The 27,036-nt window shown below is 44.3% G+C and overlaps 1 protein-coding gene across 3 annotated transcripts in view; it reads left to right on the top strand.

Annotated features, from left to right (window-relative positions):
• Positions 1 to 1,172: 1,172 nt before the first annotated feature.
• CASD1 (CAS1 domain sialic acid O acetyltransferase 1) overlaps positions 1,173 to 27,036 on the top strand; it is a 64,496-nt gene continuing 38,632 nt past the window's right edge. The window contains exons 1-7 of one of the 3 annotated variants that reach the window (XM_075922348.1): positions 1,438 to 1,577; positions 3,425 to 3,532; positions 12,914 to 13,010; positions 14,252 to 14,372; positions 18,010 to 18,054; positions 20,266 to 20,328; positions 21,687 to 21,731. In XM_075922348.1, the coding sequence (XP_075778463.1) occupies positions 3,520 to 3,532; positions 12,914 to 13,010; positions 14,252 to 14,372; positions 18,010 to 18,054; positions 20,266 to 20,328; positions 21,687 to 21,731 (384 nt within the window). In that variant the 5' untranslated portion in view covers positions 1,438 to 1,577; positions 3,425 to 3,519. Of the gene's footprint in view, positions 1,578 to 3,424; positions 3,533 to 12,913; positions 13,011 to 14,251; positions 14,373 to 18,009; positions 18,055 to 20,265; positions 20,329 to 21,686; positions 21,732 to 27,036 lie in introns of those variants that run through there. The other 2 variants (XM_075922347.1, XM_075922349.1) reach the window with 2 other exon arrangements.

Genomic DNA, 27,036 nt, shown 5'->3' with positions numbered 1-27,036 from the left:
TCTGGAAAGAGCTACATGCTTCAGAGCACTCTTTTTGGGGAGAAATATAGGACTGAAAATGTGTTGTGGGGGGGCACTCTACATCTGGTAGCCAAAAGAGGTGAAAGTCAACCTCTGGCTGCAGCTGACACTCAGGGCATGTCTACATTACAGAGATTGACCCTCTGGAGGTCCATCTTCTAGCATTTTAATTATTTAGCAGGTGTAGTGTAGATCCCCAAATTGAATGCTGAGGGCAGCCCTGCTGATGTCCTGTGCACCTCATTCTGCCAGGAGTAAGGGAAGCCATAAGGAGCACATGCTCCCATTGGCCTCCTACAGTGTAGATGCTGCAGGGACTTGGCTACCCATTTTGCATAGATGGATGGTGTACCTTAAGCAGATATGCCTGTTCTAGTGCAGACCAGGCCTCAGGGTGAGAGGTACCTGTCTCTCAGAACTGGACAGGTCCTTGAGAGGTCATCAAGTCCATCCCCTGCCCTCATGGAAGGACCAAGTACCATCCCTGACAGATTTGCCCCAGATCCCTAGTGGGCCCCCTCAATGATTGAGCTCACAACCCTGGGCTTAGCAGGCCAATCTGACCAACATGGCGTTTCAGAAGAGCCTAGGCTCTCCAGCAGCAAAGCAGCATAAGGCACCTCACATTGTGTAGGGCATGGATTCCCAAACTGGGGGGATGTGCACCCCTGGGGGGGTGTGAAGATATTCTAGGGGGGCACGAGGCAATCCTACCCTCTCCCCCCCACACACACACCCATCAATAGCACTGCAAGTTTTGCTGCTATTTTGGGGGAAGGGGGCGTGAGGGTTGCTCAAAAATCAAAAGGAGGCCATGATGCCAAAAAGATTGGGAACCACTGGTGTAGGGCAGAAAGCCTTCACCGGTCCCACTTGCACGCGAGCATGTCCTAGTGTCTGTACAACAGCGCATCTCCCCAGCACTTGGCCCCTCCGTGCAAGCCCAGGGCAGGGGATGTTAAAAGATGCCCAGCCCAGGGTGCGCTGCCTGCCCCTCTGCTGGGCAGGTGTCCAGGCAGGGGAAGCGGCTTGGTGGCCACCGAGCCCAGTCGGGGGAGCGGGTCGCGTTATAACATCAGCCCGGGAAACCCGGCCCCCTTGGGAGGCGCACGGCTGCCAGCCCGGGTCCCGCCCCTGCCCCGCAGCTAGGGCAGAGGCGCGCCGCGGCAGGAACCAGCGGAGCAGGACGGGGCGGGGCAGCAAGGCACGACCCCTGCTGGCGGCTGAAGTGAAGCGGCGCTGCCCGGGGCGGGGGCGTCTCGTCGCTGTTTGCTGGGGTGCCGGGCTCCGCTCCGCGGCGCTGCTGGCGACAGCGGTAGCAGCAGCCGCGGAGATTCGTCTCCCCTCGCCGGCGCCGGGGACCCAGTGCTGCCCCGCTGCGCCCGCCCGCTCCATCGCACGCTGTTGTCATGGAGGAGCCAAAATGGCGGCCCTGGCCTACACCCTGGGCAAGCGGGAGATCAACCACTACTTCAGCGTGAGGAGCGCCAAGGCGCTGGCGCTGGGCGCCGTCCTGCTGCTCGCCGCCTGCCACGCCGCCTCCCGCCGCTACCGAGGTAAGGGGACGGCGCCGCGGAGCCCCGGCACAGCGGGAAGCTGGGACCCGCCGCAGCCTCGGGGGAGGCGCCCTGCAGGTCGCTGGTCCCCTCCCACGGCCCGCCTGGCCTGCTGGGTGCTGTCCTAGGGGAACCGCAGCGGCTCCGGCACCAGCCGCGGGAGGGACCGGGAAGGGGAGCTGGGTGTCCCGCGGCCGATGCCCGCAAGCTGGCATCGCGTAGGGCGGCCGGCATCGCTTTGGAGGAGGGGGACGCGGGTGGCTCCTAAACTTCGCCATAGTTGAGCATCATTTCCCTCCCCCCACGTTCCCCGTTACTTGTTATCGGAGCCGAGCTGTTGGCACGGGCTGCTCGGGACACCTGACAGGCCCGCGCAGGCTGCCGGCAGAAACACCCGCCTTGCCCTGCAGGAGGGAATTGAAATTGGCTGGCGAGTGGAGTCAAGTCCCTGCCCGGAGGACCTGACAGCCTAGGACTTTTCCGTGCAAACAAGAGGTGAAGAAGTGAAAAGAGACAGCCCTAGCTGTGCCCGGCAGCTGGGAAGCGTGGCGGGAGAGGAACCAGTTTTGTAGGATAAGGAATACATCAAAAATCCCACATGTGCTACTTAAAATGGTGCCTGTGGGGAGGTATATGGCACCAGCTCGTTACACAACAGTCCTTGGCTCTGCTCAGATTGTTGGGCCAGAAAGTCAACAGACATGTTCCTTGGTCTCAGCTAGGGATGTGGAAGGTTAACTGGTCACCTAGTTAACTAAACATGACCCTAAACATGGTTCTAGTTAACTGGTAACCGGTGGGGCCTGCAGCAGCTTCTTTCCTGCCACGAACAGGGGGCTGCTCCAGCTTGGCAGAGGCCGCTCTGGCATCTGGAGCAGCCTCTGTCTCTGGGGAGCCTGGGGGCAGACAGGGGCTGCTCTTGCTTGGGCTGGGAGTTGGGATTCTTCTGCAGCCCCAGCCTCAATGTGGGGTTGGGGGCAGAAATCCCAGGGATTTTACATCCCTAGTCTCAACCTCCTTGCCAATGTCTTTCTTTCTCCCTTAATATTACAAAATGTATATTGGATGCTAGGACTGCAAGGGATTTACAGGTATGTGTGGTGGTGGTCACCTCTAGCCACTTGTTGGGACCAAAAGGCAATGGTTTAGTCTCATACAAGTTGTACTACTATAACTACCGTGCATCCACAGTATCCGTATAAATGTTTTGGCTTGGGGAAAAAACAGGTTTTTGACTGAAATAGTTAAAGTGCTGTAAAATCTGAATTTTTATATATGCCCTTGTTCCATCTTAACAATTAACCTAAATCCCAAAATTCCTGCCACAAATTCCCTATTTGTTGAAAGCAAATAAAATAGTAGGTAGGTACCCAGTTCTGTAAATCTAGCATATTTCATAAACAGCGATGAAAAATTTAAAAAGGATCTCATCACCTATTTCTAGTTTCCACACAAAATCCTGCTGCACAATCCAGTGGGTAAAGTAGGAAGTTTATCCACAGTTACAGCACAGAAGGGCCTTGTCTACAGTAAGGAAGATCGGATATGCAAAAATGTAACTCAGTGCGTAGCTAACACACAATAGTAAAAATGCTTATGTCCTATTATGCAACTGCTTCCTCTCTTGTTAATGCCAGTGAAGCTGTTCTCATGTACACATTCATGTTTCCTCGGTGTAGACCAGTGTTTCTTAAACTTTTTAAGACCGAGGAACACCAAACAAATTTTTTTTTTATGAGGAACGCCAAGGATTTTTTGTTTTTTGTGGAGGGGGGGAAGGAGGTTGGGGAAAAGTGAGCCAAAAAAAAAAAAAAGGCGGACATTTTGAACTCTGTTGTTCTCCGCAGCACACCTCTGACTGCCTCGCGGCACACCGGTGTTCCCCAGAACACAGTTTAAGAAACACTGGTGTAGACTCAGTCTGTATCAGAGATGTTCAGGAATGTACAAGCAGGGTAGGTATTGAGTGTGAAGTGTGGAAATGGTGTGTGTGTACAAATCAAACCCAAAATCTTTTTTGTTGTTGTTTTCCAAAAGGTTGATAAATAATCACTCTGAAAAAACTGTCTCAAGTTTCACATAAGGTGAAATAGAAACTGTATGGAGGAGAGACAACCCTGTCAGAGGATTTGAGATAACACACAGCACTACTGATTATATAAAACCTTAAAAGATTAAGAAGATTTTGGGGTATCTGGCATTGGCCACTGTGGGAAGACAGGATACTGGGCCAGATGGACCTTTTGGCTGACCCAGTATGGCTTCTCTTATGGTCTTAAGATTGCCTGTGTTTTTGGAGAGAAATTAGAAGATTTTATATTAATAATTTGTCACAACTAGTAAAATTGTTTTATTCTTCTTCTACGTTATTTTAAAAAATTGAACTTTCAAATGAATGATGTACAGGCAGTCCCTGGGTTACGCGGATCCTACTTATGTCGGATCCGTACTTACGAACGGGGCTTTTCTCGCCCCGGAGGACGCGGGTGGCGGGACCGCCCAGACACGCTGCGGTCCTGCCCCCTGCCCCCTCTGGGGCGAGAAAAGCTGCTCCGCGTCTCCCTGGTCTGCTGTGGGGGGAGACCCCAGCTGCTCCCAGCAGACCAGGGAGACGCAGAGCAAAGCTGTGGAGGACCCAGGCGGCGGGACTGCCCAGACGCCCCGCAGTCCCGCCACCCGGGTCCTTCGCGTCTTTGCTCCGCGTCTCCCTGGTCTGCTGGGGGGGGGGGCCCAGCAGCCCAGGGAGACGTGGAGGATGCGAGCGGCGGGACCACGGCGCGTCTCAGTCCCGCCGTCCACATCTCCCTGGTCTGCTGTGGGGGAGAGGGCGCAGCTAGTGCGCCTCCCCCCCTCCCCAGCAGACCAGGCTTTTCTCGCGGATGCCTGGGGCAGAGCAGCTGGGGCGCTGCCAGTTGGTCCCGCAGCCCCGCTCCTCGGCGCTACTGGACCAACCCGGCAGCACCCCAGCTGCTCTGCCCCAGGCGTCCTGGAATCAGCCGCTGATCAGTTTCAGCAGCAGCTGACTTGGGGACACCTGGGGTAGAGCAGCTGGGGTGCTGCCGGGTTGGTCCCCGCAGCGCCGAGGTACGGCACTGCAGGGACCTACCCGGCAGCACCCGAGCTGCTCTGTCCCAGGCGTCCAGATTCAGCTGCTGTTGAAACTGATCAGCGGCTGATTCCAGGAAGCCCGGGGCAGAGAAACTCTGCCTCGGGCTTCCTGTAGTCAGCCACTGGTCAGTTTCAGCAGCGGCTGAATCTGGACGCCAGTTCCGACTTACGTACAAATTCAACTTAAGAACAAACCTACAGTCCCTATCTTGTACGTAACCCGGGGACTGCCTGTATTTAAAAGAGCACAGAACTAGATTGTTTGCTCAGACTTTTTGTATGTTGAGGCTTTGTTTCCTAAATCAATAGTCATTAAAGCTTTCTGTACCAGGTCTAAAGGATCAGGTATACTTGTTAATCAAACTGCTACTTCTGGAGACAATTAGTCAATCATACTTTTTCTCTGTGATGGTAAAAACTAGTCTTGTGGACTGTTAAAACAGTGAGCATTAGAGAGGGATAAGAAAAGTAATAGCCAGTGACTAGAAAAGCATAATAAAAAATGGGCAATCCTAAACATGGGTAAAGACTAGGAATGTAAAATCCTGTTCAGTTAGTTAACTTGTTAAATGTAATGTTTAACTGGTTAGCCGATTAAAAGGGAGGTGAACGGGAAGTGGCTTAACCAGTTTACTATTCAAAACCCAAGTAAAGACATATGAAGAAAGATTGGGGGGAAATAATAATGTACAGTTATCATGGTTACTAAACAATTTCATGTTCACCATGTTCCTACATTTTAGCTACACCAGTGGTGTGCAACCTTTTCTGATCTGTGACCACCGCACTGCGGGGGCCGCCAACGGCTGTGACCAAGCACCAGCCAGCCAGATCTAAGTGCCCAGCTCCTGGGATCTAAGCACCGCACCACACGGCTGCCAACAGCCAGACCCAGCCCCTGACGGGCTGGATCTAAGCACCTTGACCCCCTGGGAAGACAACTGCAACCCCCTCGGGGGTTGCGACCCATGGGTTGTGTGCCACTGAGCTATTCCACCACATTTTTTAAGATTCTCCTCATCACGTCAAAGCGGTGGTTTTCAAACTTTTTGGCACATGGCCCACGTGGCTAAATGCAAACCTTTCCACAGATCACCAGTTGCTAATGGAAACTCACTGCTAATTACATAATTATGCCCAAGCCATTTAGATAGTGCTGCATCTAAGGACAATGGTTTAATTTAAATTATTAAACAGATACAGTGTTTTAACTTTTTTTGTTACTTTATCAAACGTCATTTTAAAGTAAAATATTAATTTATGTCCAACACAAAAGGTGTAATTGTTTTCTTGATTTATGGCAGGGGTGGGAAATCTTTTTGGGGGTCAAGGGCCACTGACACACAGAAAAATCAGTTGGGAACCACACAAGTGAGAAGTAAAAAACCGCCCCCAAAAATTCCAACCCTCACTGACTTGGTCTTCAACTGAGACATCTCACTCCTCTAGTGCTCCAGCCCTATGGGGCGAGAGGGAGGGGCTGGGAGGACTGAGGTTCAGGTCTTCCCATAGGCCAGATTTACTTTTCTAGGGTTCTGGAGTTAGTGAATTTTGTAGACCCTCCCCCCTTTAGGCTTTAGGGTGAGGACAAAAATGAGGGGTTCAGTGTGCAGGACAGGGCTGCTAGCAAATGAGATAGGGATGGGGGTGCAGGATCTGGGTGGGAGGTAGGGTGCAGAAGCAGGATGGGAGTAAGGTATATGGCCAGGGAGGAGGGAGCAAGAGCAAGGTGTGGGGGGGGTGCAGGATGGGAGTAAGCACTGCCTCCTGCTGCTCCCATTGGCCAGCTAATGGGAGTAGTGGGAGAAAGCCTCCAGATGACACATCACTGTGCCATTCCCTCAGCACAGTGGGGAGGGGGTAAGCTCAGGCGCCCTTTCCCCTAACCCCCCCTCCCATCCCCACTCTCAGTGGGTAGCCAGCGCTGCCGCTCCAGCCTCACAGTCGCTGCGCAGTCATGAGGCTGGAGCACCAGCTCTGGCTTCGCACTCAGAGGGCAGTGAGGGGAATTTGAAAAAAAGCCCTAATCTTTCCCGCCAGACCCGGCTTGCAGAGAGAGGCAAAGCAAGCAGCCCTGTGTGCTGCTGTTCCTCCTGCAGGGAGGTGATGGGGGAGGAGGGGGATTAGCAGCACACAGGGCTGCTCCCTGTGCCTCTAGGGTTGCCAGGTATCTGGTATGTGTGCGCTCTGTCCAGTAAAAAAAAAATCAGAAAATACTGGACATGTGCAGTGTCCGGTATTTTCTGATTTTTCCGGCTGCACACCGGACGGAAGCCTGGCGTGGGCGGGGGAGTGGCTGAAAGTCCCAGCTGGGAGGCAGGGCTGCAATTGCTGCCAGGAGTCCTCAGCTGGTTGAGTGTGAGGAGGAGGAGGAGAAGCCTCCTCCTCGCTCGTGCATTGCTGGGAGCCTGCGCAAGTGCCCAGGTCAGTTCCGCTCCCCACTGGCCAATTTGCTCAACCCCCCCCTTCCCAGCCGGCCGGTTCTCCTCCACTTCCCCTCCTGATCTTCCCCGGCTAGCCCCCTACACCGCCCCCCAGCTCTTCTCCCCCAGCCAGTGCCGCTTCACCTCTCCCCGCCCCCACCAGCTCTTCTTCCCGCTCCCCTTCCTCCTGGCCCCCCCCCGCTACACCCCCGCCCGTCAGCTGTGCTTTCCTCCCGGCCAGCCCTGCCCCCTTCTGACTGGTCTCCCCTCCCCCAATATCCAGCCCCGTTCCTGCCCCTTCCTCCCCCCAAGTGTGTCCAGTGTTTGTTTTAAACAACATTTTTTTCCCGGTGGAGTTTTTTTGGCGGGGGTGGGGGTAGTGTTTGGTATTTTTCTTTCAGCCATCTGGCAACCCTTTGTGCCTCTCTCTGCGAACTGGGTCTGGCAGGGAAGGTTGGGGCTTTTTTCACCTTCCCCCACTGTCCTCCAAGTGGGAAGGCGGAGCTGGTGCTCCAGCCTCATGGCTGCATGGCAACTGCAAAGCTCAAGCAGCAGCACAGGCTTCCTGCTGTGGGGGGAGGTAGGGGCACTGAGCTCAAACTGCGGACCACCTCTTAGGCAGCTGTGGACTGCTAGTGATCCGTGGACTGAGCCGGCTGCTTGTTGAGAACCACTGCTTAAAAGGAATTGCTCTCAGTAATCGTCAGGAATAGGGTAGAGAATTTTGCCTTTAAACAAACCCAGGGTTTTTTTTTTTTTTTTTTTTTTTAATTAGTCAAGTGCTTCATTCCTCTTGTTCCTAGCACTTCCTAATGCCTAAACTGGCTTTTCTTGGAGAGAGAGTTTCTGTTAGTCTGCATCAGCTTATTTTTTCTTTTTTTCATTTTGATGCATGTTTTTTCCTTTTCTGCCCTGTTCATACCCTTTTCTTCACTAATAGGTGTCAGCCGACGGTCAGGGCTCCCTATATCTGTCTCTTAAGACCGTCTGAAGTTCTTTTAAATTGTGCTTGGTTCTATTACAGCAACTGAAGGAGTCAGGTTAAAACTTAAACAGTTACAGGTTTATTAAAGAAGCTTATAAATCATATGGTTGCAATGGCTATTGTTTTATTTCTTAACTATTAGCAAAATATAGATCTTAAAAACGGTTACAAAGAAGATAAAGATAGAAAAATAGAAATAATGGTACCAAGTAACAGCTTACTCTTTCTATGTGTACACTTAAGACAGAGGACCACATCCAGGTACAATTTTTACCCCCTTCTGTGCCTCTCGACTCCAGCATGTCAGGCCAGGGCCGGTCCCTCAATTCCTAGGAAAGACAAATATACGAGGTGGGCGTCCCCATAGAACCTCGGGAGGTCAAACACCTAACCCGACCAGCAGGTAGAGGGTAGAATGACACTCAAAGTGAGTGTGTGCTGGGCCCATCTTTTATACTTATGGGGTCACGTATTTCTCTTTCTTATCTGTCATGCCAAATGGGGCTGGTCTGTCTTTTGTGAGACCAGTTCTTACAAGGGAGTTGTGAACTTAATTTACACTTGTAAGAGAGATAACTAAATTGGAATTACTGGGGATTCTTTTCTCAGTGGGAAATTCCTCTTCCAGGGACTGTGTGTGTGTTCGAATCAACATAGGTGCCAGCCGGTGGCAGTCTCGCATATCCTGATCTCTCCTCATATCTATGTTTCAGCTTCTCAGGATCAGATGAGCCAGCATAGACTATGCTGATTTTATTGCTCCTTCTCTGTCCTGTATGCTTCAGGGAGGCAAATAAGATGGATGTGATGGAGGCGGGCTGTCTGGCCACAATAGGTCACTTTTTCCTTCCTCAGTTGTCACTCTCCTCATATTCTTTCCCTCCCCTCTCCCAAACTGACCCATCTTTCCAAAAGATCTTCTGTTGTTACATGTAGCAGTGCTAGTGATCCTTTGGAACATACTGTCTTGCTGATTATAGGAGATAAAACATTCAAACCCAGTTGGTGGTGGTGTATGTTGACGGTATAATTCCATGATTTGAAATTATCCCTATGTGTTAATTTTTATTTTTGTATATATGTACTATTGGGAATGATGAGTAGTTGAAGTTCATACACATGTGTGGCATGTGTATGGGAGATTGTTACAGTTGCACATAATTATAGTGGAGCCTCAGTTTAAGGCTCACGGCTGATCTACACTTAAAGTTGCAACTGCACCGCTGTAGTGCTATAGTAGAGGTTCATAGAGAGTACATAGTAGAGGTTCTCTACTATGCCAGTAGGAGAACCTCTGAAATGGCAGCAGTGTCAACAAGAGAAACTATCCTATCAACAGAGCACTATCTACAGACAGGATTATGTCAGTATAATTACATGACCTGGATGTGGATTGTTCATACCCCTGGGCAATACAGTGACATCAGTGTTAGTTTGTAGTGTAGGTCTGGCCTCAGAATCGCCTACTGATTAAATGACTATTCTCAGTATTCTTTGGATAGGCCTAATTTGCAGTCAGAAGGCGTTATCGTAGCATGTATAGCCATAGGAAACCTAGTAATGTTCTAGTTAGCTAAATAAAAATAGCAGTGTAGTCTAGCCATTCAAATCTACTACTTCCTGGGACCTTGGTGTATACTCAAGAGACTAGCCCATGTGCTTTCCATGCCATTGTGGCTACTCTGCTATTATTAGTGAGCTTCTTTGCTTATGCCTAAGCATGCTGCAGTCACACTTCCTAAAAGTAGTGTAGACATGTCCTGAAATCCAGGAGCTAACTCAATTGTCTTAACAGTTGTTGTTCATTTTGGGGTTGTGAAGTAGGGGTAGTGGTCATTTGAGCAAGAGATCTAAAAAAGAAAACAGTCCCCTCTGCCACTCAGAAACAATGTGTTTATAAAATCACTTGGTTCTTAAAACATTTACTTGTCCACACCAGGTGCTCAAACTATGGATTCTGCCTTCTGAATGGTTGTTACCTGTTCAGAATTTATCTTAACACTGTTTGGGTATCTCCTGCCCACTACTTCCTGGAGAAACAAAATTAAAGAAGTTATTGAAGATTAAGTTTACTACTCCAGATCAGCTTGACCTTGATGAACCAAATGCCAGGTCTATACTCCCCGGAAGGTCAGCTTAAGTGGCCAGATCAACAGTTGCAAAACCTGCAGACATATCTTCACTTCTATGAGTACCAATATGCTGCACAACACACCTTTCAAGGTCAATAAGTCCATCACCACCTGTGGTGTACCACATCCAGAACCCTAATATTCTAACAGCAGCATAGCTATGTGAGTGAAACCAAGTAATCACTAAAAGCAACGAGGAGTCCTGTGGCACCTTATAGACTAACTGAAGCGTAGGAGCATAAGACCCACTTCGTGGGCAAAGACCCACTTCGTCAGATGCACTTCAGTTAGTCTATAAGGTGCCACAGGACTCCTCGTCGCTTTTGCAGATTCAGACTAACACGGCTACCCCTTTGATACTTGACAGGTAATCACTACAGTCTCAAATGAACTCCAACCAAAAATTGAAAAAAAGACAAAAATACCATGTCTCCCATGGGTGAACACTTTTCACAATGCTGTCACTCCATATCTGAACTCTGTCATCAGCCTCAAAAACAAACAAATAAATAAAAAGACAAAAAATCTGCACATCATCTTCAAAAGTAGACACTATCAGTCATGGTTTCAATAGAGACACTGGTTTTATGGTCCTTAACAACAATTTGTAACATACTCTGCTGCCTATTAAAATGAAATGTACAATTAAAGAGTTAAGTGATCTCTTACAGATGTGTTAACTCCTTATGATTAACAGTCTCTCCCCAATTTGTACTTGGCTTACAGTCTGGTTATCTTCCCCAGATCTGAAAGAGTGCTTTGTAAAGCTTAAAAGTTTGTCCTTTCTACCAACAGATGAAATTGGTCCAATAAACAACAGAACTGCTGCTACTACTACACCTAAAGATAAATTAATGTAATTTGTAGATTTCACATTTTGCAGGAAATATTGTGGTATTCATAATAGAAGAGAGCAAAATTTTTGGAACTGAGCTATTATGTGGTATTTATGTGATTCCGTCTAAAGCCAGCTGTGAATTGAAGTCTAAGCTTTAAAAAGTATTACAATGAAGTGTGTTGTGCATGTGTGAGGATTCTGTTAGTTATTGACGAGTCTGTGAGCTCGTCATAATTTTCAAGCTAAGCAGGATTTGGCTGGGTTAGTACATAAATGGGACACCTTTGAAGAAATCTCAGTTTCTTTTATGAAGTGGTTGTGTTTTATTGGGTAGCCTTCTTTTTGAGTCATTGTTTGGGAACACTGTACAGTTGAAAGTGTCCTCTTTTGGGTCAGTTGAACAACAGAGGCTTAGGCTAGTAATAACCAAAAATCTCATAGTAGTCTTCTCAAGACTAAGATGGCTAATTCTGATGTCCAGAAAAAAATTCAGTTCAGATAACTACATTTTTTTTCTAGCATGTAATGTTGCTGTGAACTGCTAAACAGAGGGTGTATTTTACCTCAAAGATAGCTATAAACCAGTGATTCTAAATACTTTGTAAAGCAAAGCATTCTGGAATCATTCTGGATGAAGGTCTAGTGCCCATGAATGTAATTTTTTTTTCATTTTTGTGAGAAAGTTCATAACTTTGATTCATTTGAAAAGAGTATCTTGATAATGGCAACAAAAAATTCTCTTTTTTTGTTTTTGTTTTTTTGGCCCAAGTATCCATAATAATTTTGAAGAAGCCTTATTTATTGGTTTCATAACTAAGATGTTCATTTACTTGATTTGAAGAAAAATACCAACTTCTGTATAGCTGACCCTTTGGTTGCAGTCAGCTCTTTCAGTCTAAAAGCTGCAATGGAGAATCAGGCTGCAGAGAGTTCCTATGCAAGCCTATTTCTACAGACAATTACACTTGCTTTAAGCAGTTCATTATATTTTAAGTAAGCAGATACTTTTGAACTTAGATTCTATATAAAATGCTTTATTACAGAAGACCATTACATTAGAGTACTAATATGTTAATCACTTCACCTTATGCTAGTATAATTGTAAGGTGATAGGTGATGCAGTGGAGTGATGCACTGTTCTATTAAATGTGGAGGCCCAAGTATGAATTTAGTTCCGGTCACAACCTGCCCTCTAGTAGAAATTAGGCAATCATTACCATTTGGCTATGTATGGAGGAATGTTTTCTGTCAGAAGTAAGGTACATAAAAGACAAATTTATATAAAGAAGTTTGTGCAGGACCTCCTTAAAATATACTCGACACTAATTAGTGCTAATATTTTCTCTTGAGCTAAACTTCAATTGTTTTTTTAAATACAGTACAGTAAAACTCCAGTGGTCCAGCATCCAATGGTCCCGGCACTCCTGATGGTCCGGCACCATCTGGAACCCGGTAGTGCTCCGGGCAGCCAGACAATTGGAGCTGCAATTGGAGCTGCTCTGTCCCCTGCTTCTCCGATTCAGCCGCTGCTGAAACTGACCAGCTGCTGACTGGGAAGCCCGGGGCAGAGCAGCTGGGGTGGTCAGTTTCAGCAGCAGCTTTCTTGGGGAAGTCTGGGGCAGAGCAGCTGGGGTCCTGCTGGGTTGGTCCCGCAGCCCTGAGGGTCGCATCCCGCCCCACTCCACCCCAGACCCTTCATAGCCCCCCCTTCCAATAGTCTGGCATATTTGATAATCCAGCACCCCTTGGTCCTAAAGGTGCCGGATTATTCAAAGTTTACTGTAGTTGGTTAAGATATTGTATGCTACATTTTGTAGTAGGATTCTAATTCTAGTATAATTTTTTTTAAGGTGATGATACATGTGAATATCTTCTCTCCAGTGGGAGATTTCTTGGGGAAACAGTATGGCAACCCCACAGTTGCATGATGCATAAATATAAAAATAGGTAAGGATATCATCTCACATTCTTTTATTCTGTTCTCTAAGGGAAAACTAGTAAAAAAATCTGTATATTGTACTGCAGTCTTGAGTCCCTATAGTCCAATCTCTTTTGGCTGTCTTCATCCTTGTAGCTGTTTTTTTTAATAGTTTACAGTGAAATACATAATTTACCAGAGATCAGAAAAGAGCCCTTTAGATGGCAGATATTCCTTCCATTGTGTGTCTAGAATGCTAAGCTTAATAGGATCATGTTAGTAAATAATTTATACTGCATATTTTGTTGTGAAGGGTTTCAACATAGTTTGATGGGCATTACATGTTTTATATATGGTTTCAAATTGTAATGTTGAAAAATAAAAGTACCTATCACTTTTTTCTTCATTCATTTAATCTAAAACTAGTGACAAATATCTTTATCACTCAATCATCCTGTTATTTAACAATTAAACTATATAATTACTAGGGATGTTAAATTTAGTTTAATGAACTAGTTAATGGATTTTCCATCAACTAGTCAATAAGCGGGGGAAGCCGCAGCGGGATTAGCTCCTGGCTCAGGAGCTAATCCTGCTGTGGCTCTGCCTTTTAAAAGTATTAAGAGCCTGTTAAAAGGCTAAAGTGCAGCAGTAGGGACCCAGCATGATATCCAGCTCACGCTGGGTCCCTCCACTGCGCTTCTGATTTCTAAATGTATTAAGAGCTGGCAGCTCTTAATACATTTAAAAAGCAGAGGCACAGCATCTGGACCTGGGAGGGCGCAAGCTGGCAATCAGCTGATTCCTAGCTCACTCTGGGTCCCCGCTACCTCCTTGCCTCCCCTTCCCCCCGTGAAGATGGTGCTCGGGGGAACCAGCTTTTAAGAGGCAGCAAGGGGTGTGGGAAGCGACTAGTTGAGGGACTAGTCAACTGTCCGACAAACTTTTGCTTGTTAGATAGACTAGTTGCTTACATCTCTAATAACTGCTCGGTCTTTTTTTTATTTTAAGCACCACCCAATGGTAAAGAGAATTCTTTCACACCTATAGAAATTATTGTAATCAAATGGTCAGGGTGGCTTCCTATTTCATCTTATATTTCATGCAGCCAGTATTAAAGAAATTATACTTCTTTAGAGTTAGATACAGTGCTTTGAATTTTCTCTGTTACATTCAAGATTTCCTGTAAGGAATTGTCAGGTTTCTTCCGTAAATTAGTTCTTTAAATAATGCAACATGCTAATATTGTAATGCTTTCTGTTTTTTACAGTGAAGCAAAAAACTGCCTTATAGATAAACATATTGCATTTATAGGAGATTCCAGAATTCGACAGTTATTTTATTCATTTGTAAAACTCATAAATCCTCAAATCAAGGAAGAAGGAAACAAGGTAAGACTGTCTCTCCACCACCACCTCTCAATTTGCCTATTAACCGTTAAACCTTTACTTAATTTCCAGGTTGAGAACACCAGAAACTGTTTTTTTTCCTTCTTCTAAGGACTTTGGTGTTTGGAATGGGCATTTGTTGTGAAATACTACTTGCTATCCTAATATTCAGGAAAGGGAAACAGGTAACATATTTCTGCAGAGAAACAAATCAAACTCTTGAGAGGGAGACTGAACTAAGCAATTGTCAGAGGGTGATAAAAGGAATGTTTTGCATCTTGAGAAGTGAAGTGGGAAGTTTGCAGATGCAGTTTTCAGCAAATAAGTGAACAGCCTAAGAAAGAAAACTAAGGTGGCTTGTATAACAGAAACTTAGTTTATTTTTATGAGAATAAATGGCTGTTGCAGTGTGTGATGGCTGGGAAATCTGTCTATAGAATTTATGAATTCAGTGTGAGATTATGAAGTCTATCTGCCAAGTTGCAGACTCTATTTTGAATGTGGGGAGTAGGTGCCTCCTCTGTGATCTCTTTATCTCCAGATTGGTGTGAAATGCCAAGGTGTAATGATACAGGACTGACAGTAGACAGTTATTAAATTGGTATGGTCCTCTTTTAAAATACAAACATCCTAGGCAATAAGATAACGTGAACCCCAAGAACTGGTTGCTTGTGGATGGATAACTTGGGGTATAAATACACTACCAAGTTTTGTCAAGGAAACTAAAGTTGACTCGAAGTTGCTAGAAAAATACCCAGAGAACCAATGGTGGCGTTTCATAACAAGCTGGTGAGCCTCCAGCCGAGGGAACCCATTCTGATCTATGCTAATGTTTTGTTTTGTTGGTTTTTAGCCTGTATTAATTAATTTAAGTCTCGTTGTAAGTTATTTTCTGAAAGGTTAATTGCAGACTAGCCAGCACTTGAAATCCTAGATTCATTGACCGATACACAAGTCTGATTAGGACTGAAATTAAAAATAGCTTTTTGTCTTGTCTTTCTTGTAAATGCCACTGAAAAATAGTTGTGTATTAATTTTCTGAAATCAGTGTAAAGTACAGCTTGCTAAGTAGAGCCAGAGAGAAACTATACAGGCAATCCCTGGGTTACGTACAAGATAGGGACTGTAGGTTTGTTCTTAAGTTGAATCTGTATGTAAGTCGGAACTGGCGTCAGCCGCTGCTGAAACTGATCAGCGGCTGATTCCAGGAAGCCTGGGGCAGAGCAACTCTGCCTCGGGCTTCCTGTAGTCAGCCGCTGGTCAGTTTCAGCAGCGGCTGACTTGGGGACACCTGGGGCAGAGCAGCTGGGGTGCTGCTGGGTTGCTCCAGTAGCACGGCTCCTCGGCGCTACTGGAGCAACCCAGCAGCACCCCAGCTGCTCTGCCCCAGGCGTCCTGATTCAGCCGCTGCTGAAACTGACCAGCAGCGGCTGAATCAGGACGCCTGGGGCAGAGCAGCTGGGGTGCTGCCGGGTTGGTCCGGAGCGGCGCTGCGGGAGCAACCTGGCAGCCCCCAGCTGCTCTATCCCAGGGGTAGGCAAGAAAAGCCTGGTCTGCTGGGGGGGGGGACACTAGTTCCCCCCTCCTCCCCCCCCAGCAGACCAGGGAGATGGGGAGCAAAGCCTTGGAGCACGCCCGCAGTGGGACAGCCCAGGCGCGCTTGGGCTGTCCCCCTGCGGGCGTTCTCTGTGGCTTTGCTCCCCGTCTCCCTGGTCTGCAGGGAGACGGGGAGCAAAGCCTTGGAGCACGCCCGCAGCGGGACAGCCTAGGCGCGCTTGGACTGTCCCCCTGCGGGCGTTCTCTGCGGCTTTGCTCCCCGTCTCCCTGGTCTGCAGGGAGACGGGGAGCAAAGCCTTGGAGCATGCCCGCAGCGGGAGAGCCCAGGCGCGCCCGGGCTGTCCCGCTGCGGGCGTACTCCAAGGCTTTGCTCCCCATCTCCCTGCAGACCAGGGAGACGGGGAGCAGCTTTTCTCGCTCCGGAGGACGGGGGCGGCGGACCGCGGTGCATCTGGGCGTCCCGCCGCTCCCGTCCTCCGGGGCGAGAAAAGCCCCATTCGTAACTGCGGATCCGACATAAGTCGGATCCGCGTAACTCGGGGACTGCCTGTAGTGGTATACTTCAGCCAAATCATGAACTACGTGTGCTGCTTAGAGTTTGTATTCAGAATGTGGTCAGACTTCTCAATATTAATGCAAACAAGGAATTTAAATGCAGATAAAAATCTGTCTGGCAGGCATCATGTAATTAATTTTAATTTGTCAAAACCAAATATTTGGTTGATTGAATAATTGAAGTTGCCCAAGCCTGTGGAGTTGATGTTGGATTGCTTGCCAGAGGTGCGGAGTAGTATGGCAATTACATGAGTTTGGTGAGGAAGAGCAGTTGGGTGAGTTCTGAGCTGGAAGACATTTGTTTCAATTACTTATGAAACTGATAGGGTAACAGTGAATGTAAAAAACATTGGAAGACATCTTAAGTGTCAGGATGACTCAATAGGGGGAATCACTGTCTTATGGTAAAAGAATGGCCATATGTCAGTAACTCAGTTTGGTTTGCAAACGAAAAATATATTTGTCATTTTTGTTTCAGGGATTGAAATTGAAATAATACAGCTGAGTTTAATGTTAAAGGGGGTGTCTATGTTTACTGTAATTAAGGATACCTAACTTATTCCATTCTAATTTCCTCTTTTCAGTTAATAAATTATAAATTACATATTCCAGGCTTGATTTCTGCATTTGGTGACTTTTTTTTTCCTGGAACCTTTTGGTTCAGTTGTTAGAGTACAAGGGGAGCCGAAAAGTAGGCATACTCGTGGTATAGACCAGGGAAGTGTGAGAGGAAAACATTTTATTTTTCTTTCAATCCTTGGAGAAGTATATTAATGAAAATAGAGACGTGTAGAAAGGAAATATTTCAGACTTTTTTGAATAATTTGGTAATAGAAAGCTTTGGTGTTCCAAGGGTTGCTATAATAATATACCACCATATATGTGCCTGAGCTACACTTCTAAGTTTTGCCAGCATTGTTATATCAGGAGCATGAAAAAATCAGTTACATCAGCAAAAACAAAAGCCAACTTTTTGCTAGTATATCTTAGGTCCTTTGGGGAAGTGGTATATTATGTACAGTCAAAATAATTATTTTTCTAGTATAACATGTGTCTCCTGTGGGAGCTATAGTACTAACAAACTCTCTTTAGTATAGGTTGCACCTCCTGGTCTGGCATCATCGGGACCTCACTGGTCCCAAACCAGAGAGTTTGCTGGACCAGGGGTTCTGTGTTCCTCCTGGCAGCTCTGCTGCCCCCTGGGCTCCGTTTAGGTCCTGTAGTTTGGCAACGCTCCTGGCCCCAGCCCGATGGCTTATCCCCATGAGTTCTCTCATGCGTGTCACCTGATACTGCAGGATCAGGGCTGTTGCCAAACCAGATTACGGAGTTTTAACCTGTATAGATGAGATCTTAGATGAGAAATGAGTAGACTCTTGGAAGGAGACAAAATTTGTATCTGTACCTATCCACAGATATGGTCTGTGGTCATTCACAGAATTGCAGGGATCTAGAGATGAGAGGGATCAGTATTTGAACATATACTACCTCCCGGAGTACAAGTTTAATTTGTTTCTTATTTTGACAGCATGGAAACATTATTTTTGAAGACAAATCTGCATCAATTAAAGTGGTAAGGTGTTTTTGTGTGCTAATAAACTCTGTTATAATAATCAATGTATAATATATATGCTCCCCCTGTACTTCTGATGAAAATAATTGAGGGCCTCTTTTTAGGCGTACTGATCAGTTACAAATCAAACAGAAGTCAGTCAAAGTTTCATGTGCTCAGCACTATTTATGGCCTGATTTTATTTTCTTTTTCCCTAGAAGATTTAAAAAAAAAATAATTCCCATTATTTTAGAGGAGCTTTGGACTCAGTAGAAGGAACGTACAATATTAGTCCTCTCATCAAATTTCATAATTGGGCCTTCTAATGGAAGTATCTTCTGATACCTGGAACAAGGAATGTGGTAAATGCAGATGAGCTTTCTGTGCGACTCATTCAGTTCTCTGCCCAGGGTCCACTTTGATTGCAGTAACAGAGTGAACCACATGCATTGCTAGTGTAGAAGGTTGTTAAAAAAACACACAAAAAAACTTGGGGATTATCGGTAGGTTTTGAGGAAACCCTGTTCTCCTTCCCCATTCCTAGTGATCTGGTAGTGGAGTCTTCCTTTTGTAAGGACCTCAGTAGCATTTCTTTCTTCCCACTCCTTTCCATATAATTCATTAAGAGAATGTTCATCAAGTGGACTATTTGGGTCTTTGGAGAAAGCTATGATTAAAAAGGATAGTTGGTGTCATGCTCAGGGAAGAAGTGTAACTTTGTGCTAGAATGTTCTTTCTGCCTTTATAATAAAGCTTTCTTTTCTTTGCATTTTCCCTTTGATCGCACACTGTCTAAACTGTACTATGTTAGGAGACTGCAGTACGTCTTGATTATGTAAGCAAAACTGCTTATGTAGTTTGGCCCAAAGTACAAAAAGTAGTAGTTTGGGACTTAAATGGCCTCTCAGAGTTCATATCCAGTACTGGTGGCATCAGTGCAGTGGTGCTCAATCCACAGAGAGTCGATTTAGTGTTGTAATGAAGACCCACTAAATTGACTGATGATTATTCTCCCATTGACTCCTGTGGAGTACTGGTAAAAGAAGAGTAAGGGGAGTTGATGGGAGAGATTCTCCCATCGACCCAGTGCGGTGAGGTCCCCGCAGTAAAGAGATCTGTGCTACATTGACTTGAGTTACACTACTAATGTAATTCCAGTTGTGTGGCCTAGATTGACTATTCCCTGTAGCATAGACCTCCTCTGATGGTGTTGCTTGTATACACCTTCTGCAAAGGAATTTCGCAAGCCAACTATAGAGAGATTGTGGGAAACTGAGCTTCATATGCAAATTTGGCTCTGTCTCTTGTGGCTTGAACAAAGACCTAAACTGGATGGCCCATTATAAAACCCGCTTTCCTTGCATTCAACACCCAATTGACATCAAAAGCTACGTATGGGTCACTTCTAGCCCACTTAATTAGCCTCCTTAGCACCCGCACTACAACTGACAGGTATCTCCCCCCCCCCATTGTTTTTCTATTATAATTTGTGAGGGCCCCCCCTTTTCTCTCCACTATGCTCATCTGAGGAAGTGGGTTTAGTCTCTAAGGTGCTACAGGACTAATTGTGTTTAAGATACAGACTAACATGGTGACCCCTCTGAAATATGAATAAATTTTTACATAAATCTTTAGGAACTAATTGAAATATTTCATTTTTATTGAGAGGAATGATTTTAATAAAGTGTAAGTCATTCACCCATTTTGTTCTCCAATGCTCTATTTTTAGACGCCCGAACATGAAATGCTAGTATTAAATATTAGAAATCAGCATAACTTAAAATCTGTAATGTTAAGCTTTCAGAAAATTGGTTTTCTAGTTCACAGATTTGCAAGATAATGATGCTAAAATTTGTGGGGAACGAAGCAAATACTAGAATACACTGTTGCGATCTGTTCTAAACCTTAAAACGTTTGTTTTTGTCCTGTGTAGTATTGGAAAATTGAGACTCTTAACTTTCAACTGGTGTAAAAGTTTTCATTCTGTGTGAAATCTTGGCTCCATTGAAGTAAATGACAAAACTCTCATTTATTTTGCCCTTTGTTCCTGACTAAGATACCAGATCTTTCATCTGTGATTGGTCCATCAACCTAGTAAAGACATGAAGAAAAAATTGGACCTGTGCAGTTTTTCCTGTGTTAAATGCATTGCTTGCAATTGGTATACTGCATTTTCTGAATTACAAATTGCTCTTAGATTTATTCACAGGTGTTAATACATTCTTTTTACAGGATTTCTTGTGGTATCCAGAAGTTAATGGCTCGATGAAGCAACTTATTAAATCTTGGACTGAGGTGCGTACTAAAAATATACTGACTTTAGAAAATATGCATACTAATAGATTGGGAAACATGGTTTTCCTCTTGTTCCATGTGCTTGACTTGTATTGTGCATAAGTTCTAGATAGAGATAAAGGAGAATAATAATTTAAAAATTGAACTCAAGTTATCCTCTAACAATTCTAAAAAGATATAGTATACATCTATTATATTAACAATATATATTCCCACAGACCAGCAAGCTACCACAAATTGCAGAAATTCACAGTTTGGATTCATACATTTAGAGCTCAAATGAAAGTCTCCAAAGAATCCCACAGCTCTGCAGTATCTGGTTAACTTTTGCCAACTTGGAGGGGTGCACAGGATCTTATAATTATGCATTAGTTATACTGATGGTCTAATATGATGCATGTATTTATGCTATCAGGTGTTCTTTAAAATTACTGGTTAACAGATTACTGTGCTTAACAAGTATAGCAACTTGATCATCTATTTCTCTTGATACTTTGTAATGTTCTTCACAAATTGACTCTTACTAAAGAATAGTTGCCATTTCTGGATTTTGTCCCTTGGCAACTTTGATAACAGTTTGGAATGATTCGATAATGGCTCATTATGCCAGCCTCCTCTTCCCACTTGTACATTTTCAGATAAACTCCTCTGTGCTTTTTCCTATCGTGCCTGTCATGTTTATAGGAAGCTCCTCCTAAACCTCTGTGAAACTACCTCTCTGTCCTCCTTCAAAACCTTTTTTAGGCTGCAGATGGCTGAGACCACTACCCATGATACTGACAGATATTATTGTTGTTTTCTTGTAACTCCCCATCTGCCTCTGTCTGCTTCTTGTGTTATATGTAGATTGTAAAAACTGTCAGGCAGGCATTATCTTTGTTCTGTGTTACCACAGCACCACCACAGTGGGATCTGTCCCGATACAGCATTCATAGGCACTACAGTATTACTAGTAATAATATGATTGTGACTTAATTGTTTAGACAAATATCTTCAGAGTCATTATCTGCTACTTAATGATAAACATGCCAGATCACAAATGTCTAGAATATTTATTTTAGCTGCTATTATGCATGGTTGTATTATTCAGCAGTTCAGATCATAGCTGCCTGGATAGCTTTTAAACAGCAAACTTAAATGCTGTCTAACTCGATAAATAATTTTGAATATATGGAAACATAATACTTGGCGCTTACATTGGATCAAATTGCTTTACAAAATCTTTAGCTTCACAGGCAGCAGTGATGTGATAAAATTGAGGCACACATGTTAAATAACTTGTGCAATACATTGAATAATGGCTTGTAGTGATTTGTGAATACTTTTAGAAGACTAATCTCTCTTTCACTTTGTTTTAGGGTTCTGTTGCAAAACCTCATATAATTGTAGCAGGAGCTGCTACGGTAAGATTTTTATGCAGTAGGCACAGGTGTGAATATGTGGAAATTGTTACAAGAGAAGACTTATGCTTCTAGTTACTTTTCATTTCAAAAGTGAAAACATACACTCATTGACAATCTTCTATTCCAGTTGTCTTGCTCTTGTTTATAGCAAATAGTAGTAGTTTGGGCCTTACAAATATCAGTAATATTTTTATAGGGATTTGTATCTTGTACAGTAATAGTTTCTCACTATTACGTTGTTAAAGATTGTGTTTTGGCTTGATGCATGGATAAAACATATAACAAATCCTATGAGAAGATAGTCCTGGTACTTCATAAAAGTGTTTAATATATTTATGAATAATTTGGTTAACTGAATGTAAACTTTTAAATGAATATTGTTTTCAGAAATATATTGACCTTGATGATGGTGCTGTCTAAGTTTTACTTATAGGAATCCATTTTTTTACTTAATTTAAATTAATCTTTACTCTGTTGACCTGTTGAATACCCCCTTTCTGCTGCTGCTACTCCCAGGAATCTGCTTCCTGAGACTATGAGCTTTGCAATTCTGATTCAGGAATCTGAACCTCAAGGCAGGTGTACACTAGAGTACTACATCATTGCAGCAGCACCAGTGCAGCTGCGTCTCTGTTGTTCATCTGCTGAAGATATGCTACGTTAACAGGAGAGTGTCTCCATCAACATAGTAGTCACTGTAACTTTGAGCACTTAGCATGTGTCTTTTTCACACCCCTGAGCAAAGTAAATTACATTGATTTACTCAGTATTGTAGACTAGTCCTCATTCTCTCCCTGCTTTCAGTAGAAAGAGGAGTAGGATTCTTCCACCAGTACCAGGTATCAGCAACACTTTGGGATATGGACAAGTGTTCCCACAATCTCCCATCTTTAATGGCATCATCCTGGTTAGCAAAACATTTTTCAAATGTAATATAAAAGCTATATTTAGTTTTAATGGTTACCAACCTTTCTTTAGGAAAATAACTAAAAAGTACAAATGCAAAGCATGATTTGAATCACTAATTAAAGCCAAGGTTTCCTGTTTGCTAATTTAAATCATTATTAAATTTTTCATTTTTTTTTAATTTTACTTTGAGTGTGGATGAACTAATTTAAAACAAATTCAGGAAGTAATACACTTGAAAAAAAATCCTTTGAGTGCTGCTACTTGATCTTTGAATTTGAAGATAATACATCTCTAGGGGTACATCTACACATTAGCAGGACTCTAGGGGTACGTCTACACTTCATGGCTATTTCACCATCTCAGTAAACCTCATTGCACGAGGGATAAGGGATGGCTCAAAATAGAGCATTATTTTGAAATTTGGCACTGTGTAGAGGTATTTCAAAATAGTTCTGAAATAACTGTGTATCTTATTTCGAGTTTAGGGTGTTGTGTAGATGCACTCCAAGAGTTCTGCTAATGTGTAAATCTCTGGACACCAAAAATTTCCAAGAGGTGGTGATGTATACATGTAGTCTGATGTCACAAAGTTCATAAGAGCCATCTGTCAGTATGTCTGGAGCAGCTCATAAACATGAGTATCGGTTTCAGGGCAGACTGTTACAACCCAGCGCACAAAGCCCAAACTGTGAGTTCTAAACTAAAATTTCACCAAGTATCAAGCATGAACACCTCAAGGTTCACAGACGGTCCCCTTGAGTACTCTAGTCTATCTTACTATCCTAGGCAAGCCTGTCTTTGTGATAGATCAGAGGTCTCAAACTCAAATCTATCTTAGGGCCAGTGCCAGTCCTCAGATCCTCCTACCAGGCCAGTGGGTGGGGGTGGGAGCTCTCCACATGTCTTCCCCTCTACCCCGGTGCAACTCATGATCTCACCCGCTGGCCCATGAGCTTCCCCCAGCCCTCCCTACCATCCCCAGGTGATTTTAAAAAACCTTGGGGGCTCCCACTGCCACCACCAGCAGCGCAATAGAGTTAGAGCAGCTTATGGCTGCTAGTTCCGCGTTGCTGCTGACATGTCCCTTTCACCCGGGGGAGGTGTGTGCAAAGCCATACCATCAATAAGATGGTTTGTGGTTGCCACCCCAGGCCCAGTGCTTTGGGGAAGTCCTGAAGTGGCTACCCCAACTGTACTATGGACAGGCCAGTCTCCATAATCAGGTTAACCCATTGGGTCCTGGGTGGACTGGGGCTGGGAGCACAGTTGTCTCCCGTCTCTCCCACATTCACTGTGGCAGCAGGAGCTGTGGGAAAATGGAGCCATGCAGCAGCAGCCTTTGCTCCACTACTCTTCTATCTCTCAGGAGAGGAGAGGGAAGAGTGGAGGGAGGGGCTGACCTCTGCTGTTGCCCTGCACCAAGCCACGTCCCCTGGGGGGAGAAAGTTTGAAGGAAGGGGTGCTGTGGTGGGGAGAGGGACTCGTGTGCCAGCAGTTGCATGTGAGCTGGATTGTGGAATTGCTTGGACTGAAGATGGCCCATGGTCCATGAGTTTGACACCCTTGTGATAGATGGTCCCTTACATCTGAATATCACTGAGATTTTTGGCTACTCCCAAACCCAAAGGACTGGTCACTTTCTTTAAGTCAGTTGCATCTCAAAGCTAAAACCAAAAACAATGCCTTTAGCCATTGCTATAATAAACTAACTGAAGATTATTAATTAAGGAAAATAAATTAGTTATTTGCAAACTTAAAGCAGTGACATACACACACACAAATGAGTAGTGTTACGTTTCAAAAGATGATAGAAGCTTCTGTAATGTGCAATTAATGTATGTCCATTAAGGCTCACCCAAGCTAAACAGCCGGGAGTCCCTTGCTTATGCTTAGAAGTCTTCTTCTTTCAGAGCTCAAGCAGCATAGCAATAGCAATTTCTTTTTGTCGGGGATTTTTATTCCCTTTCCCTCCAGAAATCAAACTGATGGGGTGAGTGTTTGTGCACTGTCTCCTCTTCAAGAGTGTGTGTGTGGAAAGGTAATCATCAAAGTCTTTTGTACCTTGATATTGCATAGTAGTTTATCTGATGTCTGTCGGTCATATTTCGTTGGGCAGGAGATTACATCTCTTGTGGTAAACTAGTATTTGACAGTTGTAAAGGTATCTCTTCTGACTTTAATGGCATCAGGAGATATGGGCCATTATAGCTTCTACGCAAACATTTTCATAGTCACATAGGAAATACCGAAATATTACCTTATAATGTGGTACACAGATGTAATATGTGAGATTAATGCATGCAGCAACTTACTAGAATTTTGTACAACCTAAGCACATTTTTATAAATCTAACATCTGTTTTAATAATACTAACACAGAGATGAGCTGGGACTGGTTTCCAGTTATAGATTTTTTTTTTCCAGTGTTCAGTGAGGCCTAGGTGTGAGCTGGCATCAAGTCTGCCAGGGTCACACCAACGTTTTGGGAGACCTGTCATCCACACAATAGCCTAAAACTCCTATCTGAACTCTGCTTTTTGATTCTTGTATGTTTTCTTAGAAGTTTCTCACGCACAGACCACGTACACCAATATTCCAGACAAAATAGTAAGGCCTGATCTACTCTTTCAGTTTAGATTGACATTGTTGCTCTAGGGTGTGAAAAAAATTGCATCCCTGAGAACTGTGTCTATGCTGATGTAATCCCTGGAGTAGAAGCAACTAGGGAAGAAAGCATTGATCTAAATACTGCCTTTGGGGATATGGGTTACTAACCAGTCATAGAAAAATGCCCTCCATCATTTCAGAAAATAACTATGCTGCAGTACTGCTGCAACATCACAAGTGAGCCTTTATAGCACTTAAATTTTAGGCCATAGCTACAATTTGAATACTAACATAAACTCAAGAATAGACACTCAGTCTTAATCACATCATGTGCTACCCGACATAGAAATGAAAGCTCTCTGGTATAAGACAGAAAATCACTACCATAGTCTACTCCTGAAAACCAAATTCCAAAATGTATTTACAGAAAAATCTGCCCAGTCAAGAACTTAAGAGCCACTGAGGCCCATGATTATAGACAGAGCAGTACTAAGTGCCTGCTTCTAGCTAACTGCAACCAAGGGCATCACCTTTGACTTCAAACTTAGCCTTTGTGGATATGAAAGAGAAAAATGAATTTGCAGTACAAAGATGACACTCGTGTCTCTGTGTCCTTTACAACACCATCTTTCAGTTTGCCAAAGTTGAACTTGTGCAATACTGAAATAATTCTGATAAGTTTCTGATGTACTATCCTGTTTTTGTTGCCTGTGCCCCTATCACTACCAAGCATATCTGCCCTCTTATTAAGTTGTTTGCAGCCTTTGGGTCCATGGGATTCCTCAAGCTCAATTTGATGCTCAAGTACTGATGGTAGAAAAAGCTTCTATTTCTGTCTTAGACTGGTCAGACTACTGTGCCCCTTCTCCTCGAGCTTAGCATTGGCCACATTGCTGTACACATTTGTCATCTTCAGACTGGTTTATATGGATTCTGGACAAGATCATACTAGTACAAAACTCAGCTGCCCATCTGCGCTGTGACTACATCATCTCAGTGCACCATTCTGCTCCAGTTTGTCGCTAGTACAGAATACAGTATCAGTTTTGTTCAATGTTTTCCACTGAATTGGGAATAACTTCTGAAGAAGTTTGGTTCTTCCAAGATTTTGACCTCTCACAACATCTATTTCCCCCTGAAATAATGGCCAACTAGGATAAGCTTAAAAGTGTAGGAGACTCACAGGAAATGGACCTAGATCATGTAATTCACTCCTAAGAAACATTACAGTCCTCATAAGCCTCAGCACATGCAGGCTAATACAAAACTCATCTTTTTGGCTCTGCCTTCCCTTTGCAACGTCAACACAGACACACACAGAACAATTTGAAGAATTTGAATAATATTCCTGTTACAAAATAGAAAGACTTGAGAGAGACTGTTACTGTAATTTTAGTTAAATACTTGGGAGGCACTTGGATACATAATTGTTCCCCTTCACTGTAGTACCTAAATAGATACCATCACAAATCATCATAAATGTTTCTGATGTCTACCTGTAAAACAGTACTATGTTTCTTTTTCAGAAAATGCCACTTAAATAAATGAATATGCTAAAGGCCTTACTACGCTGCAGGCTGTGCTCATACAAATGTCTCATTGAAGTCTATGAGAGTTTTGATAAAGTAAAGCCTCCAGGATTTGGCCCTAAATCTCGTCTGTATATGTTACTGCTACCTGAATATTAATAGATCAATTCAATGAGTTTCTAAACAAATGTGTATCAGAACAATTTTTTAGCAGACAAAAACTACACTTTGTTAAAACAGTTACATGGTGTATCTTGGTAC

This window comes from Pelodiscus sinensis, chromosome 2 (assembly GCF_049634645.1).
Source record: "Pelodiscus sinensis isolate JC-2024 chromosome 2, ASM4963464v1, whole genome shotgun sequence".
Taxonomy (NCBI): Eukaryota; Metazoa; Chordata; order Testudines; family Trionychidae; genus Pelodiscus; species Pelodiscus sinensis.
The sequence above is the reverse complement of the archived record's forward strand: the minus strand, read 5'-3'. Positions and strand labels throughout refer to the sequence as shown.